The sequence below is a fragment of the Synchiropus splendidus genome, chromosome 3, assembly GCF_027744825.2.
Source record: "Synchiropus splendidus isolate RoL2022-P1 chromosome 3, RoL_Sspl_1.0, whole genome shotgun sequence".
Classification (NCBI taxonomy): domain Eukaryota; kingdom Metazoa; phylum Chordata; class Actinopteri; order Syngnathiformes; family Callionymidae; genus Synchiropus; species Synchiropus splendidus.
The window spans coordinates 20181678-20202167 of record NC_071336.1 but is presented as its reverse complement, the minus strand read 5'-3'; the positions used below and the strand labels follow the sequence as shown (position 1 = coordinate 20202167).

Sequence of the window (20490 nt, the reverse complement as noted above, 5' to 3'; positions counted from 1 at the left end):
AGTTGTACCTCTGCTTCCTACAGCTACACCACCTTCTTTATTCCACCTGGCTTCATTCCTCTTCTCTCTGTCTGGTACCTCCAACTATTGGTCTTCACTCTCACTGCAGCTCACTGTGTCATCAGCGAACATCACCGTCCATCAGAGCCAGTCTGTCTAGAACACTAGTGACAAACACCATGTCACCATGTCCTGCCCCACCCTCACATGCTTTGGAGAAGCAGTGCCTCTGGTCATAATAGAGGAAAAAAAATTAGCCACTTATATTCCAGTGGCTGTGAATAATAAATAAAACGTGTTGAAATGTATTGTCTTTGAATAAAAAAAGAAACCTGATAGTCTTTTTGAATATACATCGCAGTGGTGTTGATGTGTCACAGAGGAGGGTTGACTGCAGCTTTAAGTTAAAGACGGAACATTAGCTTGTCCCTGGGTGAATTAACATCTTGTGGAGCGGGATCAAGGCTCAGGTGGTGTTTGGAAATGAAACTGGAGCATGTCTCAGAGCGTTGTCTCCAGTGTGCCCCCTCCCTCCCCCACCATCACCACCTCCTCCTTCCCTTGCATCAGCACCATGTTGGTAGCATAATCCGTCTTTACACGAGCAGCACCTACCAGGTGTTCTGTCAACTCCAATTAGCTCCCAAAACTGTGGACTCAAGTCTGTGAAGGACCCCAAAATAGCACCCAAACAACCTTCATATTCCCCCGTCGCTTTCATTCAAACCACTGTCAGAAATAAGGCTTCAAGTTCCTCTTCAGGAAGGAGTTTATTTTACACCATGCTGTGACCCGGTGCGTGTTAGCTCCAAGTCATTTTTCACCTTTAGGCTCATCACTACACTCTGAATAAGTGGATGTGCCACAAATCACTTGCAGTGATATGTCATAATTCTTTTGGGGCTCCACAGCAGTCGGGGTGTCAACTGTCACGACTGGTGATGCATGCATGGGTTCGTCTCTGGATCCAGATAGAAACATCACTTGGAAATAAGAAATGCACTTCTGAATGTCATCGATCTTATTGACAGATCACTGTGTATTTGGTACAGTGGAGGCTCAGGGACATTTTTTTTGGCCCACACAAACACTTGAAAATTCAATTCCTTCCGAATGTTAAGCGTATTAGTCGTCATTATGATGTACAAAGATCTTGCTCTTTAACATCCAGCTTTTTCAGTGTCACAAGATTCTGCTGAATATTTAAAGAATGGTGTGAATGATGACTGCAATATTCTACAACTCTAATGAACAAAATGTTTTATGACAACTGTTAATAATTCATAATTCAGTCTGTACTGTGACAAAAGGCTGCAGAACTGGTTTATAATGGGTTAAATCTTCAGCGACGTTATGTCCAGTCCTTCTAGTTTCTCCCGACCCAATGATGCAGTGACAGACGTATCCAAGACTCCAGTGTGTGGCTCGCTGTCTAAACACGTCTGAGCCAGACTCAGAAGTTTGTCATATTAAATGGTTAGTACAACTTTCTTTCCGGCCTCATAAAACAATCAAGGTGACCAAAGTCAATTTCATTAGGAGTCAGCGGATGACATCATTACTGAGCAAACACCACCAGCTGTCGCCATGTGGACCGAGGGGGCCACACAAGCTGGACTCGGCTGGTTGTGACCGGTCAAATCGTCTGCGGACCAACCTGAAAATCTTCCACCTCTGCAGCAGTTCAGTCAACTGTTCCGCCGGCTGAGCCGCGCATGTTTGTTTTCTGTTCATATGAGGTCAAAATGACCAAGTTACAGCGACATACCAGTGCTGAGCGCGATCTCAGCCACAAGTGTCACAGCGGGGGAATGTGCACAGCCCATACTGTTCCTGAAAAAGTTGATTCAAGTTCTGTGTTCCATGATAAGAAACCTGCGGTCAGTGTCATTTATAAAATGTCACTTTTTGATATTGTGCATGTTGCTCACTTCTTATCTATTTTCTATTTTAATTAAATTTTGATATTATTTTGGAATTTTTTTTTTTTTTGCGTCGCCATTTTTTTTTACCAGTATGTATCAATTTATTTAATAATAAATAAATAAATCCATCAATGTTTTACCCATATAATATAATTTAATTTAATATAATATAATAATATATTATATAATATGATATAATATCGTCGCCGTCGTGGCGAAGAGAGAGCTGAGTCACAAGACGAAGCTCTCGATTTACCGATCGATCTACGTTCCCACCCTCACCTATGGTCACGAGCTTTGGGTAGTGACCGAAAGGATGAGATCGCGGATACAAGCGGCTGAGATGAGTTTCCTCCGCAGGGTGGCTGGGCGCACCCTTAGAGATAGGGTGAGGAGTTCGGTCATCCGGGAGGAGCTCGGGGTGGAGCCGCTGCTCCTCCACATCGAGAGGAACCAGCTGAGGTGGCTCGGGCATCTGATCCGGATGCCCCCTGGACGCCTCCCTGGGGAGGTGTTCCGGGCATGTCCTACCGGGAGGAGACCCCGGGGAAGACCCAGGACTCGCTGGAGAGATTATGTCTCCGGTCTGGCCTGGGAACGCCTCGGGATCCCCCGGGAGGAGCTGGAGGAGGTTTGTGCGGACCGGGAAGTTTGGGCTTCCCTGCTCCGAATGCTGCCTCCGCGACCCGACCCCGGATAAGCGGCAGAAGAAGGTGAAGGTGAAGGTGAGATATAATATAATATGATAAAAAAAATAGTATGCAAACTACTTCATAACCTTTTTGTTTGTTTATTAGTTTCTTCATTTCTATGCATTTATTTTTCTGACAACTGGACTGGGCCCTTGCGATTGACAAAATATAATGTGGCCCCACTGGACATGTAATTTTTATTTTTATTTTTATTTTTTTTTTTCTAAATTTCTTCACACTGTGCTCTTAATATTTTAGGTCTGTGCCACAAGCGGCCAGCAGAGGGTAAGAGCTGCGATATGAGGCCAGTGAGAGTCATGGTCGTGTCACCGATCTGGTCGGCCATGATGACACAATAACTGTTTTGGCATGAGCCTGTGCTCTGGTATCACTGCTGTGTTTCCATGGGGGATTTGGGTCGGACGAGGTGTGCAGGGGTGTGTCTGGCAAGGCTGTAGCCTTTTATAATCTCAGGTTACAATCCCATCCTACAGCTGTTCCAGCTACGAAGATGACCTGAATATCGGATGAAGCAACCCAGACTAATAGGACCGTCTCTCATTCACACCGCAGACAGGACTTCCAGAAGAAGTCCAAATGAGTGTCAACACACGCAGGTAAACTGCTCTTTAAAAGGAAAAGATGTCAAGTGCCAGTTGGTGGACAAATTATTCATTTGCAGAAAAAGTCCTCTCTATATTAAATATGTTAATCCTGTAATTTCACTTCTTTTTCCCCCCAAATGTGGTGAATAACTGCGCTTCCCTTCTTCTTCAAATGACTTCCTCTCAGCTGTATCTAAGCAGATTGCCACTCTGAAGTCAGTGAAGTTTATTTGAAGGAACAATTCAGCAGCCCTGCTCCCTCGTGACCCAACTGCAGCTAATCACCATGTATATTAGACACACACTCTTGGAAGGCACTTAAGCTGCAATTGCAGAGAGAAGTTATGACCGTGAAATTGTTCTGAGGGAAAAAAAAAATCCCAAACAATGTTAATTTACTGCGTCCGCCTCGACCCAGAGTGTTTAAACTGACGGGGGTTCTTATTCCTGGCACGTTAAATCAGAGGGTCGGACGGACTGCTGATGGAGATGTTTCATTTTGAGCTTCAGGAAGTCAAGTCTAAGTTCAGATTTAAAAGAAGTGGTTCAATGTCATTTCTGAACACGGTGTAAAAGCAGCAAGAAATGCGATTTCCTGGTGGGTAGCTCATGATAGTGTAGTGGGTCAAAAGTTGGTGACTGTTTCAAGTTACGCAACAAATATTATAAATAAAAGAATCACAGTTTTACTTTCTTTATAAACTTTATTTAGGAATAATAACAGTCACCGTCCTCTTGAAAAGAACCAGAGTGAACAATAGCATTAGTTAGCAGTAGCTGCTACCATATAAACGCTTTGAATTTCGGACAGGAATTCAATTGCACGTTACAAACCAGAGTGCTTCACGTTCTCCCGGAAACACACTAAAATCTGGCTGAAGCATCACAATTAATAAAAATATTCAAAGCACTAGAATATAAAATGACTACACATTCACAGCATTATCACAATAAACAGCTTCAAAACAGGCTCAATAGTCGTCCCAGCTCACAGTTCAGTGTACGCAGGTGACATTACTGGAAATGTCTCCATGATTAAAAAACAAAAATGCTTCAATGAGACACTTCCTTATTATACATGTTTACTTGGAGACTGGCTCTTTGGACCAGCAATAAGTTAGAAAACATAAACTTGCTATAAAACATTTCAAGTATCATTTCACTAGTTTCAACTGTGGATTGAGAAAAAAAGAAAAATTTTCTTTGGACACGTTTAGCGAAGAGAGCTGAGCTGACCCTGGCATCACAGTGGAGTTGTTACAGACCTTCAAATATAAAGGAGATCTTTTGCTCCATGAGCACAATTGAGACATTAAAAAATTTCCTCGGAAAGTTGCTGGTAACTTCACCCTGAGCGTGTTTCCTGACGGGTTGAATAATAAAGCTTTGTTATTTTTGGTCGCTTCCCTTGGACACTGTGATGTTATTTCCTCTTGCCTGCAGTGAGGTGTTTCTTAGTCAGGGCCTCCAGCCTCCTTCTCTCAGCCTCCTCGGCTTTCCTCCTCTCCTCTTTAAGCTCCTTGTAGCGCCACTTTGGAATCTGCAGAAAGTGCCCGCCGCCATCTTTGGCACTGCTCTTCCTCCGAACCTTCTCTGGTTCGTACGTTGGTGTGGGGGCTTTGGAGACCCTGACCTTGGGAATGCTGAAGCCTGGCCGGACGCTGCTTCTCCTGAGCATCATGTGCATGGGGAGGAGGCTGGTCCGTCTCACCTCCATGTTCTCGCTTAAGACCACTTTGCCCACGCTGGAGCTCCGATTCCGAGTCACCAGACTTTGGGGTTGAAGGCTGGCGCGGCGGTCGGGGTGCTTTGCCACTAGCGTGACGCGGGAGTTCTGGAAGAGTTTGAGGTGAGCGTCAAACCGCTCAGGGTTGACGGCCCGGAGCTCCTTGGCACGATGCTGACGGATGATCTCAGGAACTGCGTAGTGGCGCTTTCCAACACACGGGGGGCTGTCGGGACACACCTGGTGGGAAAAACTCAATTTGTTTCACAATGTTTAATGTTGTCTCTCATTTGTGTGTCTTTGGTGTAGCTAGTTACATTGTGTTCGGGTTGTGCTCCGACTTGGAACTAAGATTTCCCAGTCGGAAAGTGGAGGAATCCTCACCACCCTGACTATGCAATCCAAGATCGCTTCCCCAAACATAAACAAGAAGTGGATGTTTTCATCTTCGCACAGTGACAATGCTGTCGCAGTGTAGTGAGCACTCACAGTGTGGCACGCCACGGCGATGAAGGGACTCCTCATGGCAGTGGTGACAGAAACCATGTGGTCGATCACGCCTTCGTCCTCCGGGTTGGTGACATTTGCAATGTTGAAGACGTTCCGCAAAGTGTCAGAGAGGCGCTTCAAACACCCGCGGGGCTCCTGGGCTCTGGCCACCAGCCCCGCCAAGGGGGGCCACTCTAGGCTGAGACAAGTTTGTCATTAATACAAGCCGACAAGTCGAGGGGGAATCCATGTTGTTGGCAAAAACACTAGTAGATCTCAGTGTGGTGCGTTACAAGATGCAAGTCTAATATCTTAATGAATCTTTACACACTGGAAGCTTAAATATTCATGTTATTGGGGTGAAACAACTTTAGATGCAGGAGTGATCGTGACCTTTATAGCTCTAGTTTCCCGTCCAAAACACTTGAAACACTTGAGTTGAGTCTTGAGTCATATTCATTTTACCTGTAAGAATCACAGAACTGCAGAGGACAGGGTCTTTCCATCAGCCGCGTCATCAACCAAGCCGTTTCGTAACGGCCTGTAAATAAGGCCCATTCCCGGGGAGTCAAGTGGCGGCCGTAGTCTTTAGCATTGAGCGCTGCTCCTGTTAGCAACAGACAAGCAGGAGTTTTATACGGCAATGAACTGAACTGTGCACGAAATATTCTGGTTCCTATTCTTCCCTAACCGCAAGAAATTATTAAAAATAAAAATAAAATAAGAAAATCTATATGCTATTATGCTTTATTACAGCATAAAGAACAAATATCAGACTCACTAAATTGGACTTGTTATGAAGTCTTTCACTTCCTGTTCTTGAGACTGATTTCCATGAATGAACACATTTCCATTCTCAGTCATACTTTCCTTCAGCAGTCAGATACAAACGCCTGTGACTGATATCTGGAGGTGCCACAAGCTACATGCAGTAGTCACATGCTCATAAGCAGAAAATATTTAACCGCTTTTTGCACTGCGGGAGGAAACCAGAGTGCCCTGAGAAAGCATGTAAGCATGGGTAGATCATAGAAAGCCAGGAAGGTGTTGTCCATGAGAATCTAATTTTAGGTAGATGATAGGCATCACGGTTGACTCCAGGTTTTTCTGCGCACCTGCCATCATGAGTGAGCGCACACACTCCAGCCGCCCCTGCATGGCTGCCTTCATCAGAGCGGTGAAACCGTGGCAGTTCCTCCGCTCGATGTCCAGTCCGGGGTAGTAGTTGAGCAGATAGTTGGTGATTGTAATGTGCCCTTCGAAGACCCCAAAAAGAGAATGACAAAAGTCTGATCAGAAGTTTGTTTCTGTTAATCCAGAGACCCCGCCACACACGTGACACTCCTCCGTCCCTGCACACGTCTCTCCAAATCAACAAGCCATGATACAACTGCCTGAGGATGTTTTTTTTTCTCTCTCACTCCTATAAATTTTCCATCTTCTCAATCTGTTTGTGGATTTTTGGCCTCAAGACGTGGGGTCCACAGATGTTCACCTCTTCTTAAAATCAAGTCTGTAGCACATGGAACTGTATTCTACACTGCTCTCTTTACTTGATTTATAATAACGCAGGAAGTGGTTGCTCTTGCAAAACACTTTGATCATTGAAAAGCTGCTGTTAGATACTGAAAAGGCGAGTTTCTCCATCCTTGTAATCCTTGTTCATACAAATATGATCGAATGAAAACAAATTCCCATGAGTGTGACTGACGTTTATTCAGAAACACTCCAGAGTTATCAGTTGCTTTCTTGAAAATGAATCTCATGTTGCCAAACTGAACTGTAGCATGTCATTTATGTAAATTACTCTTAACTTAAAACCTGTGAAATTCACGTCTTCTCCAGTCAGGTTTCTTTCAATATCTGTTGAGTGTATTTTGTGATCTGTTTTTTCACACATCATCATTGCGGTGAGTGCAAGTCCCACCTGCTTGTGCAGCTGTGATGAGGGCTGAGTTTCCCTCGCTGTCCTGCCAGTTGACGTCCAGATACGGACACTGCGATAGCGCGATGACGACATCCACGAAACCTTGGTAGCAGGCCACCAACAGCCCCGTCTGAGAAGTGGAGACAAAAAAATGAGACTTCAGTTACCATCAGCAGGAAATTGTTTGGAAGATATAAAAAGACTTGTCAAAGGAGATGAAGCTAAACTGCGGTGACTTGCTGAGAGTGTAGAAAAAAATAGTTTAAAGAGAGAAAACAACCACAACACTCAGTGAAGGTCTCTGGAGACCTTCATGCATCTTTCTTATCTAATATCTCGTGGAAATATGACATCTGTTGTGCTTTACTGTGATCTGAACCATCTTGAACTCCCGGTGTGATACGTGCGTACACGTTGTCTCAGCTGAGTGTGTGTGTGCTTAAGCATATTTAGGTCCAGTTTTGGGGAAAACATCTCCTTGTGCTGCCCTTAGGCGTTAGTGGGGCCCTTTTGCTGGACCACACAGACTTCAAAATATCTGAGACGTTAAAACTGGGTGTAAGTTGGGTTCGCAGTCCTGGTTAAGGATAGCCATTTATTTTAGATGGTTAGGTTTAGGGTCAGAGGCAGAGGAAAGCATTAGGGCAAAGACAGGACCCCACAAAGACGGTGTGACAAACCCGTGTGTGCCTGTGTCTTCGTGTGGGTTCACGTCGCAGCCTGGAAAACTACTATAAAAGCTGGTGTTTTCCGGCGCGTGCACACGTTTATTAGCCAAGACAAACATGTTTACCACCCCAGAGTAACTCAGGACAGACATAGAGTTCCCGACTGAAGTAAACAGCCACATCTTCAGGTCTTTACTTCACCCAATGAAAACACACAGTATTAACAGTCCTGAAACGGGTTCTCTAATTCACCTCTTACAAGCATTTTAAATGAAATCTGCAACGATTCGTAAGCTGAGAATTGCCACTTCATTGAAAATAAATGATGCATGTTAAGAATTAATTGTCCAAATTTCAACAGAATTTTTGTACGTGCATCATGTATGATACATTGTCTCTTATGGATAAAGATCTGAGGAGGCGAAGAAGAGAGTGTAGGCTGGATAGAACAAGACGACGGGCTTCACAGTTTTGATGCAAAAAGACAAGAAGTACAGTAAGGAGAGTAGGAAGATGTTTATTATATGTCTGCACTTCCTGTGAGAGTGGAGTGCAGTGAATAGATTGGATGAGAGGGAATGCTCATGTGGAGAGGAGAGACAGAAGACAGGGTGGATCTTAGAGATGGAAGAAACAAGTAGGAAAACTGGAAGACAATGACCTTGAACATGAAGAGGATTGAAGTAGGAGGTGAGGGCAGGTGGGCACTTTGCTGTGCCATCGCTTCATAATCATTTTATTAGCTTTAACTGAATTCTTTTTTTAAAGAGATGTATTATATATATTAGTTTATAATTTAAACTTCCTTTATATACTAGGAGTGACAAAATAAGGGAATAAATCTGGAAATAGAAATAAAGGAATACATTTTTGCCTGTCCTCAGCATCATGACTACATACATTCTTTTTTTTTGTCAAATCAGAACTTTAACTTTTCCCTCACTGCATGTTGTTTCTGAAAACTTCTTTTCTACAACAACTAGACTATGCATAGTCGTAGCTGTCAGATACATAGACAGATACAAACTTTTTTTTCTTTCTGGGAACAGAAAGCCACAAGGTTCTGCTGCAGGCTCTTGTCCGCCATATTTTTCTGCTGTTTACAGAGAATGTTTCTTTAGCCCTATCCTTGTCTTTCAATAATGCGTATGGACCTTTGCTCTGTATGGTTCCTCTTTGTGTGTTTGTTTGTGGTTTGCAAATGGCTGCTCTACATTTGCCCTTTATCTTTGCCAAGCAATTATTTGAAAACATGCCATTTCAATAAAAGTGCATGGAAACCCATTGATCACAGTTCAAACTGAACAGCCCAAAACACAAACACAAAATAGTTTGTGAACAGTTTAGATGTGAGTCTTCACTAAAGCAGGTTCCATACAAATGTAGTTTCTAGTTTTCTTCAGAACTGCATGCATGAGGCGCTGATTTCAGGGGGAAATGCAGCTTGGAGATGAAACTTAAACAATGTGTTGACGCGCCGGTAACAGCTCCCTGCTGTCCTCATTTGTTAATCTAATTCAGTGACATGATGTTCCCCTCATCCGAGCGCTCGGTAAATCAACTTGATGCTTGGCACCTTTTGGCATTATTGGCTTTTCATCTTGGTTTCCAGGCACAGCGTGTTACAGCGCCAAACTTTTCCCCACGGAGGTGATCAAAAGTTCTATCTCAGGGAAATTAATAAATAGAATAATGAATAAGAATTAGCACAGAGAAAGCCGGGAGGGTTCTGAAGTTGCAAAGTTTGCCACCCACTCTTCCCAACTTTATCCCCACATATGCCAGAATCCGCTCAGTCATTTGTTCATCTGCATTTACTAATCGCACGCTCAAATTAATCGACAATTAATGTCACGCATTTTAGCTCAAAGAAGCCGCCTGCTTCAAAGTATCATAAATCTTCCCAGACACAATGGGGTGATTTCCCAGGGAGAGCGTGGGGAAAAGTCATAGATGCAGGTTGTCAGGCAGGATGTGCCCGTGTCTCCGCCGGATTCTCTCATTCTTGGCCCAACGTTGCAGCCATGTACTTAAACTTCATGCCCTGCAGCCTGTCTGGAGCAGCCAGTCAGCAGAAAGCAGCTACTTTCACTCAGAGGAACAAGAACACGCTGAGCACATGCAGCACTTCCTCTCTGATACTCCGCGTACATCATGGGTTCAGACTAAACTGCAAGGGCTTCGTGAGTGTTGAAAAAGTTTGACACAGTTTTTTTTATTTTAACTCTGCAAAGAGAGAAAACTCAGTCGACGTTGGATATACTGTCACAGCATTGTTAGATGGTTATTTCAACTTGTCTAATAAATCCAGCCCTGGCTTTGTCACGCTGGGTGCACGTCGGCCCGCATCACTACAGATAACATTTTCAGGCTCTGTTTTATGACCAACAGAGGACGAGTCCAGGGCGCAGAGCTCCTCCATCACTTCACACTAAAATGCAGAGCACTTCTCCTCCATGTTAAAATGTATTACCAAGTGATTCACAGAGCAGCTAAGACCGTCTACAATTAAATAACCTCTAAAGTAAAAGCAGAGCAAATATACATGAGAAATGGGTGATGACTGTTGACCTTCATGCATTTTTGGTTTTCTGTCAAATGCATCATCATGCATTTCCAAGTTTTCTCACTTGTTTGTTTCAAATGTGGAACTTTCCTTCAGTGGCTCAGGTACTTGGTAGGTACTCTAAGCATGGCTTTCCAAAGTAAATGACTGAATAAATAATAAATAAAATCGGAGTACCAGCCAGTGCCATTATATTTATATATGTCTCAACGGTTTGCACCACTTCTCACTGGAGTTTTTCAATAAAAGGTCATTTTTTAACCCAATATTTACATTTCAAAAGTCCATAAAAAGCTCAGGATCTGGCCCCTTTAGGTGGTCAAGTGCCAAAGAGAGCTAATGAGGCATTTAAAGAAGCATACTTTATGGCGTACTTTAAACTAGCTGCCCCCAACTTACAGGTGGGCGCACAGTTACAGGTCGAGCCACCCAGCTCACAAATGCTCTGCTAGTCTAGCGGTTAAAAATGTACTTGCTATTGTTAACCAGGATCATCAAGTCTAGTGTGTATTCAAAGGCTCACACACGGTGAACAATGAGCAATGACACCTCACAGATTCACAGAAATAGCCCAGCTGAAATGTGGCACTCATGTTTGACTTCTCGGCCAGAGCCGTTCAAATCCTTCACAGCAACTCACTGGTTGGCAACAATCCCACACACCGCGTGCTCTTAACTGATTTTACGGTTTGATTAGACCGAATGAAAGCAGCGGAAAATGGAAATGTACGAGATCAGAGTCGGGCCGATTTGCCGTGGTGCACATCTGCACACAGCAGGGATAATTGATAAAGCTTAGCAGCAATCATGGGCTGATGACAAGCAAAGATCCTCTGCTTCCAATTATTGCCTCCTGGTCAGGGGTCTGCAGCCACATGCTTCCTGCAGCAGGCCGCAGCTGGCCCCCTGTGGCCGGAGCTTTCATCATGTCCCCACCAGTCCAGTCATCAGTCAGTTCAATTTCACTAGCAAGTAGTCCTAAAGTAAAGCTCATTGTGTCTTTTCTTCCAATGTGAATCCAAGTAGTTTGACAGCACAGAAGCTAAATCTGAGCTACTGAGACACCATGCATGCTTTAGCAGGTGCCTGTTCCACAATAACAGGGCAACTTTTTGAGGAAGGTTTTCTTTCTTTACATGTAAGAGTCACGCACTGCTCACTAGAGATGGGCTGGTGAGGAGTCAGGAAACAGTCCTCATTTTCAGGACTCAACAAGTCGCCCAACACAGCAGAGTGCCATCCAGTGGCCACTGAAAATGAGAACACTTTCTCATGAAAGTGCTTCACTTCAACGCCCACAGGAGAATGTTGTTTGTTTGTTAGTTTCCTGTTGACTTCACATTGCTCTGGCTGGTTCAATCATAATGAAATATGTGAAGACAAAAACATGGTTTAACTAATGACTAAATTGAGTTTCTGTTGCTCATTCTTTATAAAGTCAAGTGCCAACAGCCGCGCAACCACGCACACGCACACACAGGTTTGTCACACCATCTTTGTGGGGACCGCTTGTTTCCCCAGCCTCTGACCCTAAACCTAACCATCCAAAACAAATGGCTATACTTAACTATAATGCTTAACCAAACTAAAAAAAACTGTAATTACCAAATAATTTTGACCTTTTCATCCTCAAATTGAGGCTTGGAGTGATGGGGCCCAGTAAAAATCTCAACACAATGTCAAACGAGGATGGCTACACAAGAAAACACACTCACAAACTTAACTGCAGACAAGCATGTTTAACCTCCCTTTTTCTTCAGAAATGAAACCCATATTGTCCTTCATCTCCTTTACCTATTTGATGTAACACATTCTCCATCATTTGAAATATAGTCGGCAGTAATGTGGTTGAAGGGACAGTAGGTGGCGGCAATATTCCGGAACTCGCTCGCACATCACACACAGAGGGCAGGGAAGAACAGTGGCTTTGGAAAGAGTGACACCCAAGAGTGGACCTTTCCTGAAAACGTGATGAAAAATACTTCATTTGAACTAACTTCACAGGTAACAGACAGTCACAAAAACCTCCAGTGTGGTGGGAACATTTGCATTTGCATACATTACGATCACATGACGTGCGATCAACTCATACTTCTCGCCGAAAGAAACATTCCATCGCTTCATATTGCAGTTTACACAGCAGCTGTGACCCAGTGATGACATCACCGGCCATCAAAGATTTAAATATAGCCGCTCAACGATACAATCATTGTGTTTTCTGGGCCAAACGATGCTCCATCTAAATATAGGACTTTAAAGGAGTTAGATTGAAGCAATAGCTCCCAGAACAGGATTATGTATTTGGCATGTAGGACAAATGAAGATGCAGACGACAGCAGTTTGAAAGCTTTTATTACTTCATGCTGATGGACGCAGACATCTGTCCTGTCAGACTATAATCTCCTCAGTTCAAATACAGTCAGCTCAAATGTTCCAAATTCACCACTTCCTGATTTTCGCGAGGTTAAATGTTCTGCGTCCGAGCAGCTTGTCAGATTTGCTTTCAAGCGTTTTTAATTCTCGCTAATTCCCAGTGTCGTTTCCGGGCCTTCAGTGGTGTCGAACGATCAGCAGCCTGTTGTTTAATTGACAAGATGCAGATGAAGTTCAGCTCCGGCCAGCGATCATTTAACGCCAATATTGGCTTTCTGTTCCCATTAACACGACATAATCCCATGTTTGAGCTGTTTTAGTCGCCGTTAAATGTGTTGAAATGACTTTTTTAGAAGCATCATTTCATGGCTTGGAGGACTCAATCTTCCCTCCCTAAACAAGGTCAGTGGCTCTGATGAAGTGTCAACTCCAGTTCTGACCAACTTATTAGTGTTGATACACAAACACCCACATGTACACACTTGTACACATGCAAAGTAATCTGGGTTATATCCAGCTCTAGGAATAGAAAGGCTTAGCTGTTATCAGTCAGAGAGAGAGAGAGAGAGAGGGCCACACAAGCGGCTATCTGCTGGTCACATGACAATACCGGCCGGTTTACATTCTCACTCCTGTTGTCACAAATACTTTTTCACCAGCGAGTAGAGGAGTCAGACAAGAATACTCGCCACAGCAACACAAGACAATAGTGAGAACTTCACCAGCATCCAGGCCGCTCACTCAAGCGTAACACAGCAGTGGCTTTTAATATCTCAGGCCTTGGGTTTTGTGATGCAGTAATGTGTCACCAGCCTCGCAGCCCTTTCACACCAGACTGTTGTCTTATTTTGCTGGCCCATAATTTTGCGTCTTGTTTTGGGCACTTCAGGCAAAACCTCAGCTTATGTGGTAAATTGTCTTATTGTTCATCAGATACTTGGCTGCAAACATCGTGGACCCACAAAAGTGTATGCATGATCTACGGCTTTTAATGCATTAAAATTTTTAATCTCAATTAATCGCACAGCGTGCTCACCATGTCACGCTTTTTACATGTTTCGAACCTTTTCAGTGCCTCATAGGTGATTCTAAAGAATGTTCTTCACAGTATCTGGTGAAAATAAACGTTCGCATGAGGAAAGCATTAATTTCCACTCTGGTTATTGTTTAATTTAATTTAATGTAATAATCATTTTGCTCTCCAGACAACAGAGAACCTTTGTAAGTGCAGGAGTTCCTGGTCCGCACTGATGCACAAGACACGTGGCAGCTAGGATGATAACAACAACAACAAACATGGAGGAATCCCTGAACAAAAGCAAACAGAAGTGATCTGTTTAAATAAGGTGATATAAAAACTTGAATATAGTCACCATTCTGATTTATTGTGCTATTGTCAAACTGATGCAAAATAAACAATATTTTGTTGTTTAAATGTAAGTATGGGTCCATCATTTGATTCAGTAATATACCAAATTCACTCAAATTTTGCTTCTTGTGGCAAATATTCTTATACCATTAAACTGTGATTAATTGAGATGAATTAATCACAAATTCTCTAATTAACTAGAATATTTTTTATTCAAATCCCACCCCTAATTTTAAACCAAATTGTGTCGCTGCAGCAAGTAAAATAAAGATTTATTGACCAATATTGGACTTTTAAGTTGCATGACAAAATACATTCGTATGAGTTTGTTTTTTTTTTTTACCAGTGTTAATGCTTCAGTTTTTAATTTTCTTTTCTTGACTTAAGTCTGTTTCACATTTTAAAAAAATCTAAATAAAGACAAAAAAAATAGTTTCATGACAAATGACACTGATGACCAGTTGCATCCCTAAAAGACTTCCATTCAGGCTGGGTGTGGATAACACAAACCATCAATCTCCCATATGAGCAGATATCCCTCTCATCTCTGTTCATTGTATTGACTTGTGTTAATACCCTTTATTGAACAACGAGCGTGCGCCCGTGTTAACCCCAACTAAGGTAGTAATCCCACTCTGAAGTCTCCGTTCAGGCCGATATAATCTCACTGTCTCGTGCCTTGAGAAATGGCATCTTGGCCCAGTTCACACAGCAGCACGGTGGCAGATCTAGCGGCTCATGTTTCTGTCAATACTCTCCCTGTTAAGCGGCTTTCTGTCTGCAGCTCAGTGGCTGTATCACATCAGACGTGTGTGACTGTCCCTTTGATTTTTCCACTCATTTATATTTGCTAGCCGCATCACGCTCACCACTGCCCTCCCCTCCCTCCGCCTTATTCAGTGAAATTGCCTGTTGACCTGAGGCTGTGGAGTGTTGTCGTGTCTGTGCAGTCACGGGGTCGACCCTATTTCAGCATTTCAAACAGTACCGGACGACACATTCCTGCGTTGGAGGATGCTGATTGGTTCCACAGACAATCCAACCACAACCCCAGTCTGTTATCTCTCGTAAGCCTCATAAATGAACATGTGTTTGGGGGTTCCCTGATTACTTTTAAGACCTTTGACCTTCATCTGTTTGCACATGAGGCAAAGACGACCTTGGAATTCCAATGATGTCATTCCCGCTATATGTTTCATGAACCGTGATTAAGTCACAAGAACATGCAACACTTCTGAGAAGTGAAGGGATGGTTGAAGGGAAAGTCAACATAATCCAAGTTTGATTCGTAAATCTGGCCAAAGAGACTGGAAGCATGAGGAGGAAGCACGAATGACAAAAGGGGAGCACAACCTACTTCAATTTGATCTGGTATTTACAACTAAAAAGGAATTTTATATCTGCTTTTGTACCATGTGTCAGTAAAAGTTTTTTTTTTTACATACAGATGATTTACATCATTTATGAGACAGGTTTGTTCTTATCAAAATATCAGCAATTTACTACTTATTCACATTGGTGGTGTTTGGCAAATCATATCTTGGATTATTTGGATTAAGACACCCACTTTAAAGATGGTTATTGCTTCGAAATGATTTAATCTCCTTTCTCTTAAGTCAAGAAAAATGGTTATATTGTAGAGGTGATTTGTGGATTAAACAAATTGCTTATTGAAGCTACACAAAACAGCAACAAACCCCACCAAGGTACATAAGCATTTTGGATGTTTTAGGATTTAGAAAATCCATGTTAAAGTAAAAAAAAAAAAAAGAATCCAATCTAAGTTGTGGGTCTACATGTACATAATTGTCTGTAGCATGTACATTTTTATTTTTATTTTTGCAGGACAAGAGACACAAGCTTCACAAACGTTTTTTGTTAAATGATGCCATGAAATTTTAGCGTGGACCAGGTGTAAGATTTAGAGCCAGATTTTGAGATGATGTTGCCACTTCCTTCTCCATGTTGCACTAGTTGATTCTTGACAGTTAGTTCAATTTGGGTTACATTCGATGATCTGAAATGAGCATCATTTTAATGTGATCATACGTCGCCAAGTCCAGTGAAGGATAACACACGCCTCTCCATCACTTCCATGAAAGTTCACGCTAACATAAAAATGCAAACAAACGAGTAGCAGAGATGAAACCTGTCCAGAGGTCAATACACTTTTTCTTTTCCAAAAAGCTTCTAAAATGATAGACAGATACTGAAGATTCTGATTCTAACCAACAAAAACATTTTCCCACCATGGATTCATGACAATTAAACAATTTCATTGATCCCCTGCTTGAGCTATTGTCCGGTCTAGTTAGGAAGCAAAGGGACCTAACTGGCGTTCCATGGTTCTGTATTCATCTGTTGGCCTGAGGCGTCGTTCTTTTGGCAGTAAATGATGCACATGAGCTTCGATCACGTTGCAGATGCACTTGGAACCCATGTCCAGCAACAGGGAGCCGCCCCGATAGAATTGTGTATCCGTTGGAGACAACTGGCTTTTAATGTTATTGCAACACTCTTTTGAAATTTACCAAAACTGACATCATGCAAGCTCCAAAATTAGCTTTCCTCTCAGGCAACATTTTGTCAACATCTTGATCTGTTTACTGTGAACTCACCCTGGGGGTCTGCAACGTTACTATTGAGGTCAAACTAATATATCTTTGTTAAAACTGAGCCAGTTCTACGAGTAAATGCTGCAGAAGGGACCCACCACTGACCCGTGTGGTCTCTGTTGACCGGGACTTCATAACAAATTAGCTTGTTAAACCTGAAAGGGCAACTGTTCATTCACTAAGGCTGCGTCAGTGAGCACAAAAACCAAATCTCTATCAACTTTCGTGGTATTTTCCATGACCTTAAAAAGCGACTTCTTGATATCAAAACAATACTGGTAGTGTCTGTAGCTGTTTACACACAAGTGGAGGCTTTCACGTTCTTCAGTAAGTTTGGAAGCTGCTCATTCACCATTCCCAGAAAATGACCAGTGAAAGGCTCCACACATAGAGACTCAAGGTCTGGAGGACGCGGTTGATGAGCAAACCTATGTCGCAGGACAAGTTTGCAGCACTGTGGACTTTGGTTTTCGTTACAGAAATATACAGTCAGCTGAGTTTATCAGCTTTCTTCTAGTTCTGCATGAGGCCCTCAGTTTATTTGGCTGGCTTTAGGACAGGGGTAGGTTTGGGGTCAGGTTGCAGGATTCTGCTATTCTTCCTATTAAAAATAAAGAAAGAAGGGATAAAAAGAAAAAACCTAAATTTTGAGCTTCGACTCATAGACTGCAGAACAGACCCTGGAGCAGCTTGCTCAGGTGAGGAAACCCACGTCTACGGGCTCCTCATGTGGATTTGATGAGAATTTAAAACAACGTCAATAAAAATGTTTTCACTGGAAATTAATCTCATTCCATCTCTTTTCATGTTCTTAATGGTGTGCTGATGCTTCTACATACTTGAAGGGTTCATGCTGGCTACTGTTTATTTCATGAATGATATAATTATTTTTAATACGACCACAGAAGTTTCACGAGTCACAACATGAAACTACATGGTCTGCACATGACGGGGACGAGTGTGGCACAGTTGCCACAGTATCAGTTTACATGTGAGGCGAAGATGACAGTGGTGGTATTTTTTATTTTTATTTTTATTTTTATTTTTATTTTTATTTTATTTTTATTTTTATTTTTATTTTTATTTTTATTTTTATTTTTATTTTTATTTTTATTTTTATTTTTATTTTTATTTTTATACACCCCAATATGGGCACCATTAACTTATCTAGACGGTATTGGAATTCCGGCCATATCTGCCGTAGCAGCAGCACCATCGTGGTGGCATCAGAAATATTTTGCTTTAAGTCAGTAATGTGCCGTCTCATACATATATATCTTGAACATAACCCCACAGAAAGAAGTCCAAGGGAGTGATGCCTATCTCAAGAGGTCAAAAGGTATAATCCTGCTTTTGCAGTAATTGATTGTGCCTTGTGGAAGAGAAATGGACCCACCATTGGATTGCACACGATTCCACAACACACATCACATGTGACTACATACTTTGATAAACACTGAATACAACAGAACAAATCTGTTTAAGATGTCAACTATTATCAACTGACGATATAACACATCTTTAAAACTGTCAAGAGAGTCATTCATTGTTCTGTCTCTCAAAAACAAATACAAAATAAATAGAAGAAAAGGGAAACAAATATGATGAAAATGTGGAAATACTCTTTTTGATACCAGTAGTTGTTAACATTCCCTTTTATCGTCACACCAATCTTTCATGTTGAATTAGCAAGTGAATGGGAAAATGTTTATTTTTTCCTTATTGTAATAATATATTTATTTAAAAATATCACTACGGTAAATCTCCTGACTCCCTTACACCTCCCTGCTTCGGGTAACAACAGTATGTTTTCAACAAGTACAAGTAACGTCCAACTTACGACCAGCTCGACTTACGTCCACCCGTACTTACGACCACGGCCAGCAGATGCTTTTATTTATTTCTTTTTTTTTATTCAATGACTGGCACCTATGGAAGCCCATTTCCATTCTAGCAATGTGGGTGGAAATCACCAAGCAGAAAAAATAAATAAATAAATAAAAAGTAAAAATCACCAAGTAAAAAAAAAATTCGCTTGGTTTTATCCCAGTTTCTTTTTTTTTTTTTTTTTTTTTTTTACCTGGCGGAAATGGGCTTCCATGGGGCACCGCTGCACGTAGCAATCCTGTGTGTTTTTCCTGAATGATGTACAGTCATCCATACAGTGGCCATTTTCAGACATGAAAAGGTGCTCAGGTCAACAATGACTGTGCGTGGTCACTGTGAAGACTCTCTATAAGTATAGGCCTGGGTGAGTGAAGAGTCTTCCTGCTGGCCTGTGGATTATAGTGATTTTGTTTGTTTGTTTGATTCTTTGTGAAGCTTTTTTTGCAATGGGGATATAGACATCAAATATCAATAAGGTCAAATTGACATTTTTAAAGGGGATGGTTAAGTGACAAACATGTCAATGATGGATGTCAATGTATCTATCAGCATTTGAAAGTTAAAATAGCCTTTTGATTGACATAATAACAGCCAGGAAGACACTGTCAAGGGGCCTGAGGAACATACTTTGTCTGGCTTTCCTGACCTCATGAAAATTGTTTTATTTTTTGAATCTGTCTGATTCACTTTGCTGTTGAAACGCTGCACTTCCTCTGATCAGTCAGACAGAAGCGTGGTGACATACAAATATTGTGTTTCATATTAAAGGAGAAGTTTGTGATTCAGCATTTTCAGTGGACGTCCCACTTTAAGAATGAGGTGTCGTTTATATCCGTTACCCTGCTGTTCCGGTCCGTCTGCATGACCTCCTCCGGCTTGACTCCATGGCGGATCATGATCCGGACTATTGCGGCGTTGTTGGAGCTGCAGGCCTGGAAGAGGGACAAGGGCTCCGGGCTGTCCGGTGACGGAGAGCGCTCCCAGTCCGCGAACGCATCATCCAGCGGGTAGAAAGAGTCATCAGAAGCGATGGTCCGACCGTCGTCCAAGTCCTCGAAGTTAACTTCTTCGAACTCATCCTCCTCTTCCTCGGCACTTTCTTCGTCCTCCTCCTCATCACAATAGTGGTCACACTCCTCCGCTATAGTCGGGTGGACCTGGGCGACCCCGCAGCCGCTTTTCTGCTGCTGCAGCTGGAGCTGGAGCTGCTTGACCCGGACCGACGCTGCGCCGCCTCCATCTCTGTCATCCGTGATCAGCACCATCTAACCCACGAACCTGCCACACTGTCCGCGGGGCACACGGGGCTCGGACATTGGTGTCTCCAAGCTAGACTCGACTAACCCCAGAAGTCCCCCAAACACATTTGACTGACGATGACTGAAGTTCACCGAGAGAACTTAAGAGTCCATACCGGTCCTTGAACGCACCGCGATGATGTCTCTTTCATAGACGTTTGCGCGCTGCAGCCTTGAAGTTCCTAAAACGTCGCATCCTGGAACTCTAGGGGAAGTTTTACGGCTCCACACACGCGACTGACCCGCGCCAGGAGGAGGAGAGAAGCGGACGCTTGGTAACCTACTACTGGCTGATCCGATTAGATGGTACTGGAACTAACTCCCTCCCCCTTTTTATCTCCCCCCCACCC

The 20490-nt window shown here is 42.7% G+C and overlaps 1 protein-coding gene across 1 annotated transcript; it reads right to left on the bottom strand.

Annotated features, from left to right (window-relative positions):
- Positions 1 to 3692: 3692 nt before the first annotated feature.
- ankrd33ba (ankyrin repeat domain 33ba) lies at positions 3693 to 20425 on the bottom strand. The gene is made up of 6 exons (XM_053860363.1): positions 19682 to 20425; positions 7365 to 7494; positions 6553 to 6693; positions 5903 to 6044; positions 5438 to 5636; positions 3693 to 5188 (listed from the first exon to the last, which is right to left on the bottom strand). The coding sequence occupies exons 1-6, from the start codon at positions 20105 to 20107 to the stop codon at positions 4646 to 4648; spliced, it is 1581 nt and encodes a 526-aa protein (XP_053716338.1). The 5' UTR covers positions 20108 to 20425; the 3' UTR covers positions 3693 to 4645.
- Positions 20426 to 20490: the final 65 nt, after the last annotated feature.